The sequence below is a fragment of the Molothrus aeneus genome, chromosome 2 (assembly GCF_037042795.1).
Source record: "Molothrus aeneus isolate 106 chromosome 2, BPBGC_Maene_1.0, whole genome shotgun sequence".
Taxonomy (NCBI): Eukaryota; Metazoa; Chordata; class Aves; order Passeriformes; family Icteridae; genus Molothrus; species Molothrus aeneus.
This window is the reverse complement of record NC_089647.1, coordinates 44,454,424-44,477,750: the sequence shown is the minus strand read 5'-3', so window position 1 is coordinate 44,477,750 and position 23,327 is coordinate 44,454,424. Positions and strand designations below refer to the sequence as shown.

Genomic DNA, 23,327 nt, shown 5'->3' with positions numbered 1-23,327 from the left:
TGCTGGTGCAGTCAGTGGTGTTAGGAGGGCCAAGAGGGACCAGGCAGTAGATGAGCACTTCAGAATGAGCTGAGTCAGTCTTTTTATTTTTGGGTTTAGAGTTTTTTGCCTTTGGCAGGGGTTCAGATGCCTGTACTTCAGTGTCTTCATTTTGACCTGAATTTCATAGTCAATAGCTAATCAGACTGATGTGAGTCACGCATCAGTGTCAGATCTAAAATCTAGGATTCAGAGTCAAAGAATAAGGTTGAGGCTTGTATAAATGGAGAAGCTTTATATGGGAAGTAGGGATTGAAGTGTTGTATGGGGAGCCATTGAAACAGCTGGGAACTGAATTCAATTCTCTCCAATTTCTAATGTGTTAACAAAGAAATTGTTTTCTCTCTATCTCTGTATTTAGTGTTTTTTTAGTACAGATATGTCATTGTTGCTCAAATCCCCCAAACACAGTAAAGAACTCTGCAAGCTGAGTATACATGACAAAGACGACCTCTTGCTCAGTGGTAGATGGAAGCTAAAGTAAAGATAAATCCAAAGAAAAAACATGATGGTTTAAGGTCATTAGATTAATCTCTTCCAAACTTCAGAAAATGAAACCAAATCAGCCATTTCTAGCCAAGGCTTCTTAGTCATCATTGTTTACTCATTGCTTAAAGTGGGGTTGTGAGTAAAGGAAAATACTATTCCTGTTAAGGAACTGAACAAAAAAGCAAAGATAAACATTGATTGCTGAAAATGTCTTTCATACTGTGAAGTTTTCATCCTCAGCTATCCTTCATCACCCAAAAAGCATTAGGAAATCCTACCACCACCCTGTCAAGGTCTTCAAAGTAACTTACTTTCACTTTCCTTTAAGTGTCCAAGTAGAATATTAAAATAGGTGTTGTGTTGTGCATAAAATATTGTGTTAGATCTAATGTTGTGCCTCAGCCAGTTGTTGGTAATTAATTAAACTAAATAAGGGAGTTTTTTGTTTTTTCTTTTGTCCTCGTCAATTAGATGTTAACTCTGATAACTAACATACGTAGGCTATATGTTTATCTAAAAACTAATTTCACAGTAAATAGTTCTTTGTTTAGAAATATGACAGAAATTCCTATGATCTTGATAATAATGTGTATTTATGTCTATTACATCTACGTGTTTTGTTGTGAACTCAAAATAAACACTAATCCACTTTCATAATGGTTGCATCACAACATACTACATAACAGAATCAAAGATGGGATTCTTGAGGAGAAATGCAGTGTTCCCTCCTGCAACATTCAAATCTGCTCTGCTGGCCAGGCTTCTTTTTTGGTGTATTAACCACTGGCATCTGTACCAACTTCTTTGTTTGCTCCCATATTTCAGAAGAGCATATTTGACCGAGAGTCCGAAAAACAGCTGAAGGGGAGCAGTGCTGAGAGCAGAGGTGTTAGGTGAGTGCTGGCTTCCAGCACTGTAGCCCTGTGGCTGCAGCAGCAAGGAAGTGTGCATGGTCAGATGGGAGAGCAGGAGAAAAGGGAACCATGGAGCAAAATCACTTAAAAAGGAGCATGTTTTAGCATATCATTGCAGAGGGAAAAATATGTCTTTTTTTTTCTCCTTCAGTTCTATTTTCCTGCCTTCAACCATGTTGAAGGTACCTGAGATACATTCCTTGTACAGTCAAATAGGAAAATATATTTTTTATCCTTAAATTTATACTGACATTGTATTAATTACATTTGTGTGTTTGCAGATATGTCTGTGTGAGACAACAGTAAGGTTGTATTGAACTCATGTCTCTGTTATGATTGATTCTGATTTTTCCCTTTGTGGCATTGATGACTGGATGAAGAGACATGCAGATTGAGAGTTCTTACCTCAATTGACTGCAGTGCTTACTGATTAGGTAAAAACTTGGGCAAGGTGATTTGAAAATACATTAATAGCTATTTACCTTTCAGAAAAACAGTTCAATGTGAAGATAAATTACAGCTTCTCAATGAATGAAAGTAATTTATAAAAACTCAGCACAAAACTCAGCACAAAAAGAGTAGCGATAATAAAAGTGATCAGGCTTCAGCAGAGTTGTGAGCAAGAGGCAAGTGGTCTCAATGCACATCTTGAAGGATTTGGTTATTTAAAGTGTGAAAGTTATTGGTTATTTAATGGCATCTGAATGGAAAACAGATTCCCTGAAACGAATGAAAGTATATTGTGCTCGTACAGAATACTTGTAGTGCAAGTAATGGAAAGATCTGGTTATTAATAACAGGAGTCTGCTTGTTGTATAAACATCATCTGCCTTAGCATTTCAGAAATCTTGAAACAGTTTCTGCTTTAGTCAAGTATTCCAGTTTTGTGACATGCTAATGTGATATTTGAAATACCTAACAGAGAAGTCACTTTTTTTATACATATGGGCACATTTCAAGAGCTCATACAATCATTCTTGGTCTCTGAATATTTTTCCTATCTTTAAAGATTTTTTTTTATTTTTTTAGAACACCACACACTGTTTCAACTACTTTTATAACATACTGTCAACATACCACAGAAAATATCTTCGGGATTTGTTCTCCCACAGGTTCCAAATACTTTTTGACAGATTACTTCAGTATTTTTTTTAATAATTCAGTGGAACTTAATCAGTTCTGAAACATCCTGCTTAACTGGCAATTAAGTCTTAACAGATGTAGCGTGAAAACAGATTCAATGAATTTTTTCACTCTTAAGTGTATTTTAATTTCTTGCAACATATGTCCTCAACACAGACAGGTATTGGTTTATACCTAAGAAGTACAGTCTGGTTTTAAAATTCCTCGGCTTGCATTCAGATATTTAAGAACTGATGAGGATCTGCAGACCACTGACAGATGATAGCAGGTGCCAGGAGTGCAGGTCAGACTCCTGCCAAAATCTAGCATGCATTCTAGCCTCATATTTTCAGTTGTTTGTAACTCTTTTGGTAGTGATGGTTCTGTGCTTTTCCTTAGGCCAATGCTGAATTTTTATTGAATTAGTCATATGATGTATTCTTTTTTGACTAACCTTGATACAGACTACTATTTTTCTCCTGCTTGTTCTCATAAAAAATGTTACATTATGACTTTTTTAAAAATGCCTAGGGTAGAACCCCAGAGTATCAATCACTTTGCTTCTAGGCAGTAGCAGCAGGCAAGGTGTGCAGCCTGCTTTGGTAGGTGAGAGGAGCTGTCCTTACTTGCCAAACAGCTGGCGTCTCCAGGGGCATTGTTGAGAAGTTCCATTGCTCCCTGTTTGGAAAACACAGGCACTGATTCCCTAAGTGAGAAACTGGCCAGGTTATGCTCTGTTTTTCACTCCCCAGCCTTGCACCTGCAGTGGGTTATAGCACTGATTGTGCTCAGTAGCCTTCCTCATCTGCTGTGAAACAAAAGCAAATACTGAGTTCAAAGACGTTTTTCCATGTGTAAAACACACAGGTTCCTCTTGTTAGAGCCACCTGCTCGTATGGCAGTGCCTCCCTTGGGTCACCAGCTTTGTTAGTGCAGAGGAGAATGCAGACAAGAGACAATTCTTAGTAATCAAATCAGTTATCCACTGTTGTCCAGTCCCTCAGAGAGCTCAGGTCCTCACACCATCATCCATATCCATACTGCTGGCAAGCACCTGGTCATTCTGCTGGTTGCATCTTTTTTTAAATATCTTTCCTCTCAGACCTGGAAAAGCCTGAAAGTGAAAGGATTTTACAGACACAGCTAACAAAAAATACCACATTTTCTAACAAATCCTGCCTTGCTTGTTACCAGACAAAAAGTAGTTCAGCATTGCTGATAGGTACAAATCCATCCTACCTGGCAATTCTTGGTTTTTCTAGCTGCTTTATTCAGCTGATTAGTATACATAAAGTGCCAGTGTCCAGCGACTTTGTTTACCAAGAGCTGCAATCATACTTGACTTAATAAAAATTCTGAAATGGGTTCCTTGCATGGAATTTAAATAGAAGACATGGCCAAGACAGCTACCTTTTGATGTTTTTCAGTTTATTCCAGTTGTCTTTCAGGACTGATGTTTGAAGTCTTCAGAATGATACAGCTCGTTTTCCCAGGTGCCAGCCTTCTTTTCAAGTCTTGAATGCATGTTCTTTGTGCCAATACTTCTGGAGCTACTGAGACAGTGAGATTTTGCTGCTGCATTGGTATTGGCAAGCTCATAGTCACGTATCCCACTAGGGAAACTGCCAGTTGCAGTACACAGAGGACTTTTCTCCTTTTCTGCTCCTCTCCAAATGTTGGGGTTTTTTTTCCATTTTTGTTTCTTCTGGGGAAGTGGTGTACTTGTGTTTGTGTGTCACTCACACCCTGACAATAGCATTTATTTCTTTTCTGTGGATTTGTTGGTGACATAGAGTGTGAAAGCTTCCTTCTGCTTCACTGTCAGTTTCTTGGGAAAAACTATAAAATCTAATGCTCAAAAGTTTCATCTACTTCTCTGGCTTTCCTTGAATTGGCTAAGGAGAAACATTTTTTGCCAGCTGTATGGTGGTAAAGGCAGTCTGTACTGCTGAAAAAGTGAGAGGGTCTTTTAAAACAGTATGGTCATTTTAAAAGTACTCTGGGCAACATAAATTACTCTACACTTTCACTAGAAGAAAGCTGTCCATTGTTTGCTTTTCATTTGTACTAACTGTGAGAATTATAAAAAGCTCATTTAAAATTTGATTCATTTGTTGTTTCAATCTCTCCCCTTGCAGCTAAAATAAGTTTTCGTTTTAAGAGGACAGTTGCTATTCTTTATGTCCAGTATTTCTGTAAAGAGGAGAAAGGATATCTGCTTAGTCAAACCATTGTAAGAGCAACCATATTTATTGCCACTCTTAACCTAAGTTAACATCTAATATCTCATAATGTATTTTTATGGATTTGCATCCTCTATTAGTAAATACTTCATGGCTTAGTACTTGTCTTTAACATTTCATAGCTAAGTGTTTTAAAATGGGAAGATATTTATTTATCATATATTTTTTTTTATCATATATGTTCTGTAAGTTAGCTCCTATTTCAGCAGTTTAAAATAAAACAAACTTAAAATATAGACCTCATACATTTTTTTCATCCTCAATTTAACATCATTTTTAACCACTGCTTATATTGGAAAACAGTGACACAATATCTGTTGCTTAAAAACTCTGCTGATAACCCTACTCTAAAAGTAGTCACTGTCTGTATAAACCCTCTTGCTCTTATGCTCACATTTCCCATTTCCTAAAATAGTGAATTTTCTTCTTTTGAGCCTTAGCTCTGTGATACATTATGGATAATTAAGCTACCACTCAGCCCTGGTCTTGTTAGATTAGCAAACCTGAGTTTATTTTTATCTTCTCTGTCTGAGTGAGGCCATCCATTCCACAGCTTCATGTAGGCATCTTTATTCCATGCTTTTCTGAGTCTGATTTATCTGTGTAAAGCTAGCATCGTTCCCTGGCTCACAGCACAATCCACTATCAATCACTGTGTTGTGAGGGATGGAACGAGGATGAAAATCAGGAACTTCTTAAATTAAGGCTGTTGCTGAAATTTCTGAGTGTCAGACTGCAGCTTTAGTTAAGGAGAAAAATGGTTCAAAGCAATGCTCACTTCAGCAAAATGCTGAAATGCGTGTAGCCTGTGCTGCACTCATAATCACTACGTGCAGAACAGCTTCCAGCACCAAAGGTGATCTGGTCCTCATTTGTGCCTCCATGTGTCTGCCATGCTGAGGATATTGGGGTAGAGCAAATTCTTTTCTGCATCCTTAGGTGAGGAAATTTTTGGCATAATCATTGCATAGTGATTAAAACAGAAAAAGAGAGATCTGGCAAAGAACAGCCTCTTAGGAGGTCATGTGCAGTCAAGAGCTTGATGCCCCCAGGTAAGGTAGACTTCTGTTCAGGGAAAGGAAAAAATTGTTCTTTTTTTCAGTCCAAAATTGCTCTTGGAGGAGAAATTAGTATTGTCAGAGGAAAGAGACAACACAAAGATAATTGGAAGTGGTGGAAACAGAAGCCCAGTATACTGAAGGCTGCTGAAAGTTAAATGAGACATTAGTGGGAATTTTGATGTAAAGTGTACTTCTGCATTTGGATTTCCCTTCTTAATTATATGCACTGACTAAATATTTGTGTTCTATTTCTGTCTTGACCTATTATAATGTTTCCTCTGGTGCTTAATATGGTCAGAATTCTTCAGAAAATCTGACTGTAAAATAAAAACCAGAGAAAAGCCAAATGTGTTTCAGAGGTTTGCTTCATCAGATTATTTGAATTCAGGGAGAGAAAATTTTTTTTTCTAAGGAAATAAGACAGTTCTAGATAATAACAACTTGTTTTTTGAAAGAAACTCATTATCTTCTTTGTCTAGATTTTTTTTTCTTTCTGAAAGATTTTTTCCTTATTGTGTGAGGAGTTTGAAGTCAAAAGGTCAAGTGGTGGCTTATCTTTTCTACTCTTATTCAGTCTGCAAAGTTCATTCTTTAGTGTAGAGGAGGTACTCTAGTTGGTGCACAAGACTTTTTGTTTCTACTGCTATAGAAGGCTGATGAACATCATGTCAATAATTTTAAACATACTATTAGCAGTAATAATTTTTTTTCTGAGTTGCAGGAATAATTTTTTTCTGAGTTGCACATTTACCAAACTGTTTTGACCAGTGTAATAAGGTATTATTAACACCTGTTTTTAAGCCCTTCTATGATTTCTCTTAACTTTAGCTCTTTCCAGTCTCAGGGGAGTTCTCAGACTTTTCAAGATCCTGCTCCTCTTTCCATTACCACGATGTCTACTGGATGAAGGCAATATTTCAAATTAGTTTTATGTAACTGTCTTCACTCTGCTGTTCTGAGAAACTTAAAAAACCTAACAGAATCTCTTCACTGAGCTTTTTGCATGGCAAAAATAGGTTAAACCTTCCATAGCTTAAAAACCAGGAGCATTCTGTTATCATTTACATACCCTTGGAGCCCCTGCTGTAGGAAAGCTTTCCAAACATCTGTTAATTGCTATGTGGCAGATGTTAATGGTGTATAAACAAGTCAGACTCAGCAGGGGCTGTTACTGGTTTGCTTGGAGATTTTCTGTGTGCTAATAACAGAATGAGCTAATCTTAGAAGTGGAAAGAAATTCCAGGCTAATTTAAAGATAAAGGTGAGAATGATGTGGACCATCAGCTGAAGGAGAGCAAGTCAGCCACTGAAAGGAACTCCAATTAAACACGAGAAGAAAGGAGAGAAAGAGTAGAGATTGCAATAATGCTTGAACCTGGAGAGCTATGGAAATAGTGAAGTAGGTCTGTGCAGGATCAGTAAATGCTCAAAGCAGTAGACAGTGTCTTCTGTATGAAAAGTCTTGAACATGGTTATTAGAATGTCCTTACCTTTCCACAATGGCAGTTGGAAAAAGTAATGTCATCACTGGGATGTCATCTGCACTAAAATGGCCTTCCTAAAATTTTCATGTAAGATTGCACTTCAGAGCCTTATAAAGGAAAAGGTTCCTTCTGGAAATTCTGCAATGACAGTATTATCTTAATTCAGCTCTGAATAGCAATTCCCTTTATCATTATCATCCTTGTCATCCCCAGGAATCTAAAACATCTGAAGTGCTACAATACTGCAACTATGCCAAAAGTCTCTTCCCTTAAAATAGCAGTTTTATTATTTTCTTTTTTTTTTCCTTCTCCTTCTTTAAGCTGATTCACTAACATTAATGGGGATTAGTTACAATTATTCAGCTTCTGTTGAAAAAGAAAGGGACGCATTAGGTTCTGCTAGAGTAGGCATCCAATAATTCACTTCATCCTTTTAATAAAACTAATTGCAAAATGGATGTGTTTCTTGATGAGTGTTTATGAGCCCTTCTCTTTCAATGGATGATGTCAGCAGAATTTGGGAAGGTGGAGAACAAAGAGATAATATCATCAATTGCAAAAAGACAAGGTTTTTGGTGTAAAACTGTTGACAAATAGCAAGTGGACCCAAAACAACCTTGTGTGCTTTCTTTTGCTTATATTTGTCATATCTTTTAGAAATTCCTCTTACTGACATTCAACACAGATGGTAATTAATTTACTAAAGCCTTTCCAAATTTTCAGTTAAGAGAATTATTTCATCCCCTTTTTGTCCTCTAATACAAATGTATTTGTTGTTTCTTCAAGAAAAGTCTGCTGCAAAGGTGAATAGGAGGTGTAACTAGCACAGTCACCCCATACAGTAATTGAACACCATCCAGTGGGTGTTCACTTAATCCTTTCATTCCTAAATAGAATCTGTATTGGTTATAATTTACAGAGTAATTGTTCTCTGAACTCAAAAGCAATGCCCTCGGACAGCTAGTCAGCTGTAAATTGCATGTTCATGAATGGGGCTTTTGTTCTGGAAGAGAAGCATAATAAGGGTTTGAATTTTAGGTGTTTATTGTGCTCTGGACAGTAAGACTAAATGTCCTGGGCCTTAAGCTTAAACACACATTTCACATTAATGAAATTACCAGTATAGAATTGTTTCCTTTCAGTAAAATGCCCCAATTCACTGTTAAATCCAGTGCTTATTACTCTCATGCCTCAACTAATAAGGCAAAAATGCTGTATTGTAGGTTGTCAGTGAGAATGGAAGCCAGGCTACAGCCTTCACTGCATGAGAATGTTGTTGCCCTTAGTATAAGCAAGGGGGCAAAAACCAAAATCTGCCTACGAAACCTACCAACTATTGCAGGTTTTTGATGTTAGTGTATGTTACAAAAGCACATAAATGGATATTTTCTTTTTGGAAGGATTGGTCAGGTGACTGTATTAAATTAGAGAGATGTCTTTTATTCATAACACTTCTAGAAACAAAAGTCTGCAGACATATGCTAGACCAAATTGAACATGGTCTTGGGCAACAGATCCTGACTGACCTTGCTTTGAGCTTTTTCCTCTTGTCATTGTGAGAAGATAAGGACATTCTAGTTACTGCAATAACCTCCAGAGCTCCCTTCCAACTTCAGCTATTCTGTGAGTGAGGGAATTCCCCTTAAACATGGGGGAACCCCACTTCATGGGTTTTCCCACAAGCTTCTCAGAAACTCCTGAGACAATCTTTCACAGTCACCAAAAAGGTGCTGCCTGTAATAAATTGCCTAGAATGTTACCACTGGGAAGGAAATAAGAACAATAAGATGTTCAAAAGGATGTGTTTGCTCTGTGGGGGATGTAAGGCAGCCCTGAAGGCCTCAATTTCTAAAGATCTGATGGAAGGACAAGGCGCTAGGAGAATGAATTATGATTACCACCATCATTAGAATAGTGTAGCAATAGAAATCAGACATCCTGCTGTTGAGATTTCCAGATTTTGCAATAGCAGTATAGAAAAACATCAGCTGCCTCTTTCTCTCTGTTTTTTTTTTTTTTTTTCTTCTAAAGGTCTGACTAGGGAGTGCTATAATATGATGAATGACAGTTTCCCAAACTGATATTTCTAGGAAAATTCCATTATCCTTTTCTAATCAGCTGTCACCCCTTTGAGTATTTTTTGCAATATTTCTAAGACCTTTTACTGCATGTTGCTGTTGTAGAAATAAATCTTTTTTAAAAAATACAATACATAACAAAAGAGAAAGTATTAATGATGGTGTAAATAATTTTGATATGTGATAGGGTGAAACAGGAAAACCAGTAAAAAAAAGTAAGCTTCTACATAAACTGGATCTAAGTACTATTTATATTTACAGTACTCTTGAGAACCCATGCAATTTATGTGAAATGTCAATGTTCCTGGTTGCTTACCCACTGCAGTAATTTAAATTGCCTAGATGCACTGATATGTCAGCTGTTTATTGCTTGGACACAAGCACAATAAATGTCCTTTATCTGAAGAGAATTAGAGTAACCAGTGCATTTTTCATGCTGATACCATTAATAAATAAAACTTTTTCACTTAATATTTCTAGTTTTACTTTTAAAATTTTAAATTACTTCATCAGTAAATAATTAGATTTTTTTTTTGTTTCTGTTCCACTAGGAATAAGCAATATCTACAATATCCTAAAGTTTGTGCTTGGACGAATAAGTTTAAGAAGCAAACTATTTCACAAACAAAGGAGTTGAATTCATTTCACCAATTTTTGACCTGCCCAGTGGATGAGGGAAAGGCTATGGATGTTGTCTACCTAGACTTTGGAAAAGCCTTTGACACTGTTTTCCTCAGCATTCTCCTGGAGAAGCTGGCTGCTCATGCCTTGGGTGGGTGCACTATTCACTGGGTAAAAAACTGTCTGGATGGCCAAGCCCAGAGAGTGGTGCTGAATGGAGTTACATCCAGCTGGGGGCCGGTCACAACGTGGTGTTCTCCAGGGATCAGTATTTGGGCCAGCCCTGTTTAATATCTTTATTGATGATCTGGATGAGGGGATCAAGTGCACTCTCAGTCAGTTTGCTGATGACACCAAGTTGGGCAGGAGTGTTGATCTGCTGGAGGGCAGGAAGGCTCTGCAGAGGGATCTGGACAGGCTGGATCACAGGGCCAGGACCAATTGTATGAGGTTCAGCAAGGCCAAGTGCCAGGTCCTGCACTGGGGTCATAACAACCCCAGACAGTGCTGCAGGCTGGGGGCAGTGCCTGGGAAGCTGCCCAGAGGAAAAGGACCTGGGGGTGCTGATCAGCAGCAGCTGAACACGATCCAGAGTGTGCCCAGGTGGCCAAGAAGGCCGATGGCATCCTGGCCTGGATCAGCCAGGTGTGGCCAGCAGGAGCAGGGCAGTGACCGTCCCCCTGTAGCCAGCACTGCTGAGGCCACAGCTCCAATGCTGTGCTCAGTTCTGGGCCCCTCAGTGCAAGAGAGACATTGAGGGGCTGGAGCGTGTCCAGGGAAGGGCAACGGAGCTGGGGAAGGCTCTGGAGCACAAGTGCTGTGAGGAGCAGCTGAGGGAGCTGGGGGTGTTCAGCCTGGAGAAAAGGAGGCTCAGGGGGACCTCATCACTCTCTGCAGCTGCCTGACAGGAGGGTGCAGCCAGGTGGGGTCAGCATCTTCTGCCAGGCAGCAAGTGACAGGACAAGAGGAAAAGGCCTCAAATTGCACCAAGGAAGGTTTAGGCTGGGTACTAGGGAAAAATTCTTCAGCTAATGGGTGGTCAGACATTGGAACAGGCTGCCCAGAAAAGTAGTAAAATCACCATCCCCAAAAGTGATCAGAAGACTTGTGGATGTGGCACTTGGGGACACAGTTTACTGGCGGACCTGGAAGTGCTACATTAACAGCCAGACTCAATGATCTTAGAGGTCTTTACCAACCTTAGTGATTCCATTGTGTTTTGAAGCCAAATCATGGAATAATAGAATTATTAATGTTATAAAGGATTTTTAAAATCATCAAATCCAACCATTAACTCAGACTCCAACCCTGTGGAGTCGACCACTAAACCATGTCCCTAAGCAACACATTCACATGTCTTTTAAGTACCTCCAGGTATGGTGCCTCCACAACTTCCCTGGCCAGCCTGTTCCAATGCTTGACAACCCTTTCAGTAAAAAAATGTTTCCAGTCTAAACCTCCCCTTGTGCAACTTGAGGCCATTTTCCAAACAAATTTTAGTATTTATACTATCTTTCAAATGTGTGAACATGTATTTTTGTGCACCTAAACTGATGAGATAATGCGTGAGTCAAAGTCTATTGGGAGCAATAGGACAAAGTGGTTGACCCTCGTTGACCCACGTGGTTACTTCTGGCATTGTTATCTGTAATTCTTTCATGTTGGAGTATTCAGTACACATCAAAGACTAATAAACCATACAGTTACTTCATATAATTTGACATAGCTTGAAATGATTTGCTGTTTGTGCTTAGGGGATAAATTGCATCAGAGCAAAAAAGTGGAAAAGATGGTCCTCTCTGACATGTCCTCTTTTTTCTTATTCCAGGGTTAGTAAGGTAGCTTTATCCTAATGATACATTCTCACACAATGGAAGAATTCTCCACGTGGCACCTCAGTTATGTTTGCGAGCAAGAGAACCCAATTTGTAATAAGCAATCTTTAGTATTCTTGTGCTTAGTCTTTAACTGGTTATGGGGAGGGGAGGGAGTTTGCACTTTGTAAGATGCATGTGAAAAGTAACAGTTTCTCATGACAGGGAAGATCTTCAGAATACATATTGTAAAGGAAGTAGCTGAATGAAACAAAAGGAGTAGTTGCTAGTGTGGTAATGGGGCCTTTATATTGAGCACATAAGCTTAAATCAAGTTTTGCATAATGAGATAAGAATCAGTTTCTGGCTTTGTTAGGATGTTGACCTTTTCTCCCTTCATTTTAATTTTGGGATGATTTGCACACATTTTCATTCTGAATCCAAATTAATCTCTGCTTATAATTAAGATGCAAGTTGATCGAGTTGTGTATGCAGTCAGATTTTTAACTGTGTCATTTCACTGTTGTTGTCCTTACCTCTCTTTATTTGTTCTTCTCTATAATCTTCTCTAGCCATAAAGTAGATGGCAGAACCCTTAGGCCAGGGATCATGACTTCCAATGCTCCCTAGGAGAGGAACAGAACTAGACCTCTAGTGCTAGGAGGCTGCCATAATAGTTTATCTTCGTCTGACGTTAGCATCCTAATCTAGAATGTGCTCTGACACTGTAGTATTTAAAATCTAGGTGTTGTTAACAATAGGAGATGATGACATAAGGAGAGTGATGATTCACAAATTAAACCTTCTTTAGTTCAGAGTTGGATCAAAGTTCCTTAATTGAGTCTTCTTGAAGGCATAGTCTAGCTTATACTGTTCTCTTTGCTAGATAACACTGACTACAATCTTAAAAATTGTAATAGGAATTTTTGGGGGTTGTGGTTCTGCTTGCCTGCTCTTTGTGGGAAGGACTATGGTTTTGTGCAGAGTCTGGAAATGCCATCAATCCCAAAAGTCTGAATTGCATAGTGTTCTCTGTAAGTTGCAGAAATTGTTCTCTACCCTTCTGGTCGCAGAAATATGTATTATGGGTACAGCTCCTTCCAGGTAATCTTAGTTGTCCTTTATAAGACTTTATTGCTGCAATTGTGCAGCCATTCCATCTCTTGAACCGTAGTAAACTTTGTCCTTGCATCTGATTAAGTTCTTATTAAAACAGAGAATACATGCCCTTAGCACTGCTAACATTGGGCTGCTAGATAGGAGATTGGAAAAAACAGATTACAGATGTAACAAATACAGAAAGCGGTCACAGTGTGAGTTATCTGGTCACATGCAGAAGGATTCACTTGCTCAGCTCACATGTATAAAAGCTGAGTGTCAGGTCAGAGGAAGTAATTGTAGCATTTTTTTATAAAAAGGAAACTGATAAGTGCAAGACCTGCATTGGACACCTGTCTCAACCTGGAATAAATTGTCCTTTCTCTGTCTGTTTCTCTCCCTTGACTGTAAAGGCAGCCTAAGGTCATTAGTCAGGATAAGTTTGCAGAAAGAGATAATATCTTTTATTAGACCAGTTGCTCTAAGTTGGAAAAATTAGACAAGCTTTTGGGCATATGAGCTCTTCCTCACATCTGAAATAGGAGCAGCAGATTTCAGAGTTAATTATAAATCTTTTTCTGGGTATGTCCTCACACCATCATAGTTACAGCAAAGCACCACAGAGATCACTAACTCAGATTTAGGCACCTAATTTTTAGACATCTAAATGAAGCCAGAGGAACCAAGCATGAGGTGCTTATTTGGGAGTTTGAGAACTTGCTTTTCACATGACACTTTTTTTTTTTCCAGATGCTCCCTCCAGTGCTGAGCTCTGCCTGCCCAGAGGACTGGCAGCCTCTCCTGCTGGGGAAATGCTCAGCTGCAGTTGTGCTCTCTGCTTGGCTTCTTGCTGCTTGTGTGTTTCACATGAAGTCTTAGCTTGCCTCACATGCTCCCTTTGCAGAGCTGCCCTTACAGGCCTGTGAGACTGCTCCAGTTGTTTGGGAGAGGTGACTTTCTGTATGCTGTATGTCCTTGCAGTACAAGTCTTGTGGTAAGCTTGGAAGTCGGAACATATTCTCATCTTTTCCTTATCTGCAGCTCGGATACGTTCTTAGAAAGAGAGCGGATCTGGGAGTATGTCACTTTCCCTGGATAAAATCTAAGGAGAACGCGTTCCCCTGCTCTCCTTGCCATTCTCACAGACTCCTGCTACAGTTCCAGTGAGGACTGAGCTGTTTGCAAGCACTGTACTAGGCACCACAGCATCTGCTTTTACCCTGGTGCCTTTGGTTATTTTGGAGCTCCTGGTGACTTGGTGCCATGGTGTCTTTAAGAGGTTTTGAAAACTTGCTTATCTTAATTCTTTTGTCTGTTTCAGTTTACTAAAAGACGGTTTCATCCTTTGATGTTTCCTCCCTGCATCAGCATCCCATCCTTTTTACCCCGGGCTGCCTGACTCACTGAGAAACCTCCTGGTATTGACTTGCTCTGATGCAACTGCTCTTCTGAAATGGAGATTTGCCAGTGCTGGCCCCATCCCAGCACTCTGTATTTCTTGTTTCCTCTGAGGAACGATTGCTTTAAGTAAAGAAGGACAGATGCAAAGCTTGTTTTGTAAAGCATAGCAGAAGCTTCTATTATTGCAAAGTGCCTTTTCCACTGGGCATACTTGAATTCAATTCAGGTGGTTCACTTTACTAATTCATGTGATTGAAATTACTATTATCAATTATCTTTCAATGGAGCAATGCAGTAGTTCAGTAAAAGCTTTCTAGCTGAAGTAGATTCTTAATTCATTTAAATTGCATGCTCATTTATTATTCAGATATTGGTTTGCCAGGAGCTAGCATAGCAATCTGACCACTTGGTTTGTCATGCTCTCAAAAAGCCTAAATTTTTTTTGCTATCCTTCATTTATCTCCAATATCACCAGTATTTCAAAAGGAGGCCTTAAAGAAATAATTACTAGCTTGAATTTTTGTCTTTTATTAGTTTCATTAGCAGTAAGTACTTTATAAATGTATAGAAGAGCTTTAAAGAATGAGAACAAAAATAAGGTAGGTTAAAAAAGGCACACTTTGTTAATATAACATACTTGTCCAGTATCATTAAAATTATCTAAGAGAGCTGAGAATGAAATGCAAGCTATTGAATGTCAAAGATCTTCTATTTCAGGCTAATTTAAACAGAAATTTTAACATCATCTCCCCAAGGAAATCAACATACACGACTCTTATCTAACCCAGCTCTCTGGTGCAGGATTCTCAGAGTTCAGCTTGCGTGAAAGCTGGCAGCCAGTTAAAAAGGAAAAAATGCAAATCCTCGTTCCCATGGCAGGCAAGGCTGCAGGGTGGGCTCTGCTGTAAAGGCCACAGCATGAGCTGCATACAGTGGGTGTGGTTTTTAAAATGCCGTGATCCTCAAATTAGGACTGTGCTGAAAACCCATCCCATTTAAAAGGTTTGTTTCACTCATCATTTTGGAGAATGAGAGTTTGTTTCAATTGTGAATACACTTAATGCTATTCTCATCCTAATTTTTCATAAAAAAACAAATGGTTTTATAATACCTCAGTATGACCTTGAACCTGCAAGGTCACTATTCAGCAAAGATAGCAATGAATGCCATCCAAAATTAAAAAGCTGGAAGGTCAATTTTTCTTTTATTTTTGTAATTTTGTCTGTTTGAAATGGAGCTAAAAAGAGATTCGGGTCAAACCTTCTTAGTGACTTTACTGATGAAAAGGACGGGAGTTTGTTCTCCTAGGAAAGGATACCTATTTTATACTGTTCACATTTGAATTTCAGGCTGTGGAGAAAGATTGATTCGAAATTTAAATTAAATTTCCATATTACAAAAATAAGACAATGTTGCAGACATGTAAAATCATGTTTTCTTGCAAGTAGTAGTAACTACTTTTACTTTGTCCTTTGATTATTGTTGTTAGAGTTGTTGATATTCGTGATTTTGCTCATTCTTTGAATCTAAACATCTTTTGTCAGATCTAAGCTGGTCCTTAGCTTTACAGGTGTAAAAGGGTGTTACTGTGTGTGCAAGTCCATCCTTGTTCAATTCAGCTCTTTCCTAACAGTAATCCTAACACTGATGTCAGCTCCGTTCTACATCTTAGTGAAAAAAACCCATAGATGATGGAAACACTTGTGTTGTAAGAAATGTGACAAAATACCCAGGTTTGCTGAGGGCAAATGAAGACTGATGGAGCTGCTCTTGGCAGTGTTTTCTTAATTAAAATTGTCAAGTAACTTTCGTGGCTAATGGCACAGAACTTGTGTGTTTATAAGCAGACTCAGTATTCATACAACTGAAAAAGTTAAAATGCCTTTTTGTCCATGAAAAGAGCCTCTGTACCTCATTGTTTCATGGATATGCTGTAGGTGGTGAAAATTAGATGATTGCATCTGTAAAATATGTAGAGAACCTTGAAAATACTCACTGTCCTTTACACCAGCATTCCAGCATATTTGTGGCAGGTCTGTAGGAAAAAAAAAGTTCTCATTTAATCAAGTTCAAAACAATAAAAATTCCAAGTTTCTTTTTTTTCATATCAAAGTAAGACTAACTGCTACAAATAAGTTTGGTACTATGTCATTAATTTTCCAATTAGTAAGAATCTATCAAAGTAAAATAATAAAACTAAAGAAAATCGAATCATGCAGATCTTTTACTTTTTAGATTAAATAGTTCCTAATAATTACATCTATTGCCTGTAGTCCTCAGAGAGAAACTAAGATCCTGATGTATTTGTAGTCATGTGTGAGGAACCACAGCACCAATATTTAATTCATAGGAAGAAAGAGGCACTTATTTTCTTCAGTGTACAAGCTGGGTAAGAAAACTGGTTAAACCTTTGTAGTGCATCTTCTGCAGAGCAGAGTTAACATTCTCCTAATTATTTTAGACAAGGTCTTAAAAGACCTCATTCCTCAGAGAGCTGTACATTTTATATTAATAGAGCTTTCCTTTTTTGTATTTAAAGGGTTCTCACTGTTAAGAAGTAAATAAATTGAGAAAATAAGCACCAAGAGCTAAATTAGCATTCAAGAAGTATGTTTCCTGGTGAAAACAGAGATTTGCATCTTCACACATTATTTTATATGGTGACAGTACCAATGAAATATAACTGGATGTAATTCTTAGAAAACATTAAAATAATTATTGGAGGAAACTCATTCCACAGTTTAATTTATTATATTATTGTAAGATTGTATTCTAATATCTTACACAAATCCCAGTATGAAAGATAACACTACTGTCCCTAGTGTCAGGGTGTTTTTTCCAAAAGATTCCTACCCTCCAGTACACATGCTTGCTGACATCTGCCCATGTGAGAAGAGCACTATTAAGAGAGTCCATATTTATTACTTTACTGTGTTTACTGCTTTGAAAAGTAGAAATCTCTTTGTTTCTCTCTCAATCTGTGCCTTTCCCTCCTGCCTTTTTTCCTGTCTTACTTTAGCAGCTGCTTCTCGTCCAGTTGCTGCAAGGACCAATTCCGACCCAGCTGGTGCTGCCTCTCACCACATCCTGGGGTGTTTGTGACTCTTCTCTCCCTCTTCTGCCACTCAGCAAAGACTTCTTTTGCTCTACCAGTCCTTTCCCCCATGTGAGGGTAGCATGAGCATCTCTATCATTGCTGTTACTGTCTTTTTGCCTCTGAAAGAGGTCAATCAACATCTTAAATGTCCTCTGGAGGGTGGCTGTGGCTGGGTGCAGGAGGGCAGATGTTGATGTCTGCCACAGCCATTTCTGTGAGCTCTAGGCAGTTGCAGTTGTAAGTGCTGGCTGGTGAAGAGTCTGTACGTCTTCAATGGACTTCCCTTCCCTTTCTTAATTTTTATCAAGATCTGATAATTCTCAGTGAGGATATGTTGTTCCTCAAAACTGTGTAGCTGAGGAGTTTCAGCCTTGTTGTGCTGAATGCAACACAAAGGAGAGAAACACAAAAACACTCAAGCAAGTGTACAGCCTCACAAACTTGGCTGGCTATTGTCTCAGCTTGTAGCTCCCAGCGCTTTCTCCTTACCTTGCATCACTTATCCATGCCTTTGCTGTTCCAGCTCACAAAGTTCAGCTTGTCTGTCTTCCTCATCCTCCTGGATGCTGGCAAAAGGCTGCTCTCCAGTACACTGCTGTGGTAGCAGGTGCTGATCCAGATGTGATGTTCTTGGGATCACCAGGAGAATCAAAGGAATGGGGCTGCTGTTAACCAGATAAGTGTATATGGCTGGCTTTAGTGCAGACATGAAGTACAAGGAGCATGTACAGTGAAAAACATTGCAGGGTGGTTTTCCCTTTCTTTCAGATACCCTTTTTTGCAGACCTACAGCCTGATTCATTCCCTTCGATAAGGCTGCTCTCTAGGTGGGTCTGACAGGGCCAAAAAAACAGTTTCAGTGCAGTTTCACATTGAAATGTGCTGTACAGAAGCAGTGACATTTCAAAGCTGAGATCTAAATCACTTAATTTGCTTAACAGCCATTCGTGAAAATGCTCTGCAGCAGGGACTGCTGTTAGATGAAATTGTGGTGTTACATCACACTGCTCAGGACTCACCCTTACTGGATGTAGCTATTGTTGCTGCTCTCCCCAGTATGTTATTAGTCTGACTTCTTTTGTCTCAAATGAAGCAAAGTAGAGGATTTCATGCATTGTTTTACTTAAAAGGTAAGCTCTACCTATGGAGCTTTATAGATGTGCATGTATATGGGTGTAAATGTATGTATAGGCATTGCACAAAAATGAATTCATCCACAGTAACAGGTGGTACTGGCTGCACCTGTTGCTGGGGTCACTCAACACTCCAGTATTAAAACCCTAATTTTAGTTGCTTATAACTTTTGTCAAACTTAAACATTTGTGTTGAAATGTTATGTGCCAGGTGTCTGCCTTAGGCTGATTTGGGGGAGGGGATGTGAGGAGAGGAATTTATCAGCAAAACTGTTACTGCTAATTGAGGGAGCAGAGGCCAGGGTACTGGTTTGCCTGTGCTGAAAAATGAGCTATTGCTGGCTGAGATGTTCCAAGCCAAAAGTTGCCAGTGGAGACCCCTTGCAGCTGGGTGTGCCATTTGCCAGTGCTGTGGAAATTCACTATTTTACTGACAAAGCACCTCCATCTGGCCAAATTATGGGCCTGTGAAAATGCTTGGTAGATGTTTGTTGACAGCTGCCCACCAGGCTGCCTCCATCATGCCCATTTCCAGATAGTGGTGCTGCACTGGTGACCCTTTGGATGCAAAGTGCCTGTGAATCAGCAAAGTAGCCTTGGAGACAGTGTGGAGCAAAGCAGGCTGCACACCTGTCCACAGAGCACGTCCACGTGGCTCAGTTTGTGCTTACTCAGTGTGAATAGATAGGAGGGAATGGCTTGCTGGAATCCAGAGGAAATGGTGATGAAGGAAGAGCGTGATGGGCTGAGAGGTAAGAGTGAAGGACAGCAGGGTTTGGAGAATTGTATGAGAGATGCTGAAGAGATAGACTGAGAAGGGACATGCACAGCTCCTGCTGGCCCCTGACCATAGGGTTTCTGTGATCCCTGCCTAACCAGCTGGAATGTTCCACTCTTGATACATTGCAGCTACATACATACCTACAGATACATTGCAGCTCCTCAGAAATGTGATTTGCACAGAAGCATAACCTCTACTGCCAGTGGCTCCCCTGTTTAAGTGTATACACTTGAACCTGCTAAGCAACACAACAGTTTGCATGATTTTTGTCTGATGCTCTTTCAGAAAGCAGAATTGTTGAATTTACTTCTGCTCAATAGAAGCATCAACTTTTTTTTTTTTGAGTATTTCTTAGCTTTCACATACTCAACCTGCACTTCAAGGACTCTCATGTGTGCATGGAAATCCCTTTGTAAATACTACAGCTGTTTCTTGCTGTGTAGTCTTGCTTTGGAATCTGTGTGACATTTGTAGCTCACAGTATGCGAAGTCATACTAGTAAGTTGGTCATCAGTATGAAAGTGGGCTGTGCTTTAATCTAGGCTGAGATAACATTTGAACAGACTGCTCATATTATTTTTAAATCTTGTCCTTTCATGATCATTATGGGAATTAGAAACAAACTGTCTGTTGCAAAATATTCTGTTTCATATTACTTAGTATTTTCCCATAAAAATCTGAAGAAATGCCACAGAACTTGATCAAAGTTCAAAGTCAGTTTGTTATTGAATGATGACGATTTTTTTTTTATTATAGGCAAAGCCTCAGCCAAGAAACTGACAAAAAAGGTAAGCAAAATGTTCCTTTCCTTCTTCAAAAGAACTTGCATTCTTTCTGTTACTGAAGTGATTAACTCTCTTTCAAACTTGGCTTTATATTTTCTTGTTTGTGTCTTTAAAGGAGGTAGATGCTGCACTGCTGCATGTTGCCAAAGCTAAACCAGGACCAACCTTTTTTAGAGAGCTTGGTGATAAAGGTAATGAGCACTTTTGATAACAAAAAATAAATCTTGCTTTTTATCTCATTGTATGGTATGTGTTGAATGTATTTTTAAAGAGGTTTTCATGGATTTTATTTCATCCTCATCTAGCCAGTAGCTGCCTCCTTGGCAAATCTCTCAGTTATACAAGAGAGAGTAAAGAAGCTGGGAGTTGAAAGCCTTCTTAAGTGCAGGAGGAGACGTGAAAGAAACTGAAAAGCCTACTTGGAAGAGGAAAGGGTTAAAGGGATGACTTGAACACAAAATGGACTTTTAGGACTTTTTGTTAATAACCTGACTGTTCCTCTATATAACTTAAATGCATGGAAACTACGAATAAAAATAAAACTTGTACCTAGTTACATTAAGTTGGTATCCCTGATTCCAAGAGCAGTTGAACTTATTTCTCCCTCTTTGGGAGCTCTGTGACCCTTCACAGTGTTGATGTGCTTTGTTTTCTTTTCACCCAGCATTTCCACTTTATATTGAACTACATAAAGAGAGAAAACTAAGAGTGGGGATATTGTTAGTGTAACAACAGGGGATTAAAGAACACCAAATAAACATCTCATTAACATAAATTAATTGAAGAGAGAAAACAAACAAGAGGATCAAGAAAACCAAACAGATGAGCAATTAACCATTTCACAGTAACAAAAGACCAAAATTCCCAAACTAATGAGAAAGACCGACAGCACCTATTCACAAACTTTCTGTATCGTACAGTTCAGCCTGAATCTCTTATCCTGTGGATGTTTCTGGAAAATAAAGCTGCTGTTGCACTGCTGCAGTTCCTTGGCCGGCATGAGCCATGCTCTCTCCATGCACAGCAGATCCTCAGACAGGGCTGGAAGCTCGTGCCAAGAGAGCAGCCCTCAATCTCAGCCTGCAGCATTTCACCTACCCTTCAGTCTCACAGCCTCTTCTGCCTGCAGTTCATTTCTTGCATCCTTGTACAGACCTGCAAAGGTCTCCAGCTGGGTGCCTTGCTTGTCAGTCTGCCCGTGAAAGCATACCCCAAAAGCCCTGAAACATCTCTGAACAAATTAACAATTTTTTCCTATCCCAGGAGAGGCTGGATTTTGTAAAGTCATTCCCTGCCTTTTCCAATCATCACATGCTTTCCTAGGATTTAGCTGAAAGTATTCTAAGTCTTGAATTTTTGGATATTCTCTCTCTTTACCTGCTTTTTAGAGCCTTTCTTTTTCTAGTGATGGACACTGCAAATCCCCAGAGCATGCTGCCTGGGAAAACCAGGAGTCCACAAAGAGAAACTGAAAACAGCAAATCAATGCAGCCTCCTCTTACAGCACCTCTCCCAGCTGAGTGCTTGGCACAAAGTGGGCTCAGTGATACACTCAGAGTTGGTGTCTTCTGCATTCTGGCAAAGATCTGCCCTTGCTTAGCACTGTGTGTTTGAATCTCTGTCCTTCAAAGGCCAGGTAGCAGTTTGAGATGATGTAAAAATATTCAGTGCAGTCATCCGTATGTCCCCACAACACTCATGAGTTTTTACAATTTTTGGTGATGGTGCCTATTTAGTGACTTTGATGCTTTTGCTTTGAGATGCATTATTATCACAGTTTAAAAATAAAAATATTTATGCTTTTACAAGTACCAGAATAATTAATCTACCCCTGTCCAACTGTTTAGCTGAGGTTATTTTAACTACCTTCAAATTGTTATTTAAATGTAAAGGAGACAGAAAACTGCCATCAGTCTGGTTTGTAAAATGTAATGCTGGGGGATTCTGCCTTCTAGTGGGCAGTTTTAAAATCTGTGTCATATTTTGTAGGTATACTTATGATTAATTCAGCAATAAGGATATTGTACTGTCAGCATTTGTTAGTAAGTTTGAGGACAGATATTTCTAGGGAGGGTTAGGGAAGGTTCCTTTAGCTTTAGAAAATGACAGTATTTTGCCAATGCAAACTTCATATTCTTGGCTGCAAGTATGCTGAGTCATTCAACAGTGTGTGAAGCTTTTCTCTTTTAAATTGTGCTTGGATATTAATTTAATTTTCAGTGGGTTGTTTTATTTGGGGTTTTTTGAGTTTGCTATGTTACATCTTTTAATTTGAGTACCTTTGTAATGATTTCTGTAGAGTAAAAAAGAAAATTACCAAAATATTTTATTTACTTTATGAATTAAGTAAGTTGGCCACTCACTGCATATAGGACAATAAAATTAAAGTAAGTTTTTTAATGGAAATGAGTCCACAAATTTAAAAATCTTATGATAAATTATTTTAGTGCCATCAGTCTTCCAGAAAATATAAGGCTGTGAATTTTCTTTAGAGCATTAAGTCAGGTTTTAAAGAATAATACAGAATATTTCTACATATTTTTATTATTATATTTTATTATTTACCTTTTTACCCATTTCACTATAGTAACGTTTCAGTTAGATTACAGTAAGATGATGAAAACTCCTACCATTTCTTGCAAAGCTTCACTTTCCAGCCCTCTTCAATTCAGGTGCTTCTCCCTTGAGCCAATCAGCAGGGTGGTGTCTTCAAACTGATCTTTTCTTCACATCTTACCATCTCCATAAAAATTTTGCAGATTCTTTCTGCAAAATTTTATAAGGTATAATGATCCCTGTCTATCTATAAAGCTAAAACTCTCCAGGGACTCAGTATTTTGTATCTCAATTATTACAACTTTATTTTTTCTCAGACTTTTACAACTATAATCTGCCATGTTAATATCCTTTCAAAGGCCTTGATAAACACATTTTTTTCCACAGCTTATTTGAGTGTTTCATCTCTTAATTTTGTATCCCCACACTGGGATCTCCTTGTTCTGTTTCACCAGCACTTGTCTTCAGTTTCCAGGTTTTCCTTAGATTATCCCATGCAGAAAATCTCAAGACAGCTGAGGGACAGAGTCCCACTTCTCTCTGCCCAGTAATGCCCTCCTTCATTGCTTGGTGGTTACTGCAGTCCTTGACAGGGAGGTGTTTTCTGTACA

General features: G+C 38.9%; 1 protein-coding gene across 1 annotated transcript in view; it reads left to right on the top strand.

Moving 5' to 3' along the window:
* MICU2 (mitochondrial calcium uptake 2) overlaps positions 1 to 23,327 on the top strand; it is a 135,381-nt gene that overhangs the window by 76,137 nt on the left and 35,917 nt on the right. Inside the window, exons 3-4 of the mRNA XM_066571769.1 lie at positions 20,132 to 20,163; positions 20,276 to 20,351. Of these exons, the coding sequence (XP_066427866.1) occupies positions 20,132 to 20,163; positions 20,276 to 20,351 (108 nt within the window). The remainder of the gene's footprint in view (positions 1 to 20,131; positions 20,164 to 20,275; positions 20,352 to 23,327) is intronic.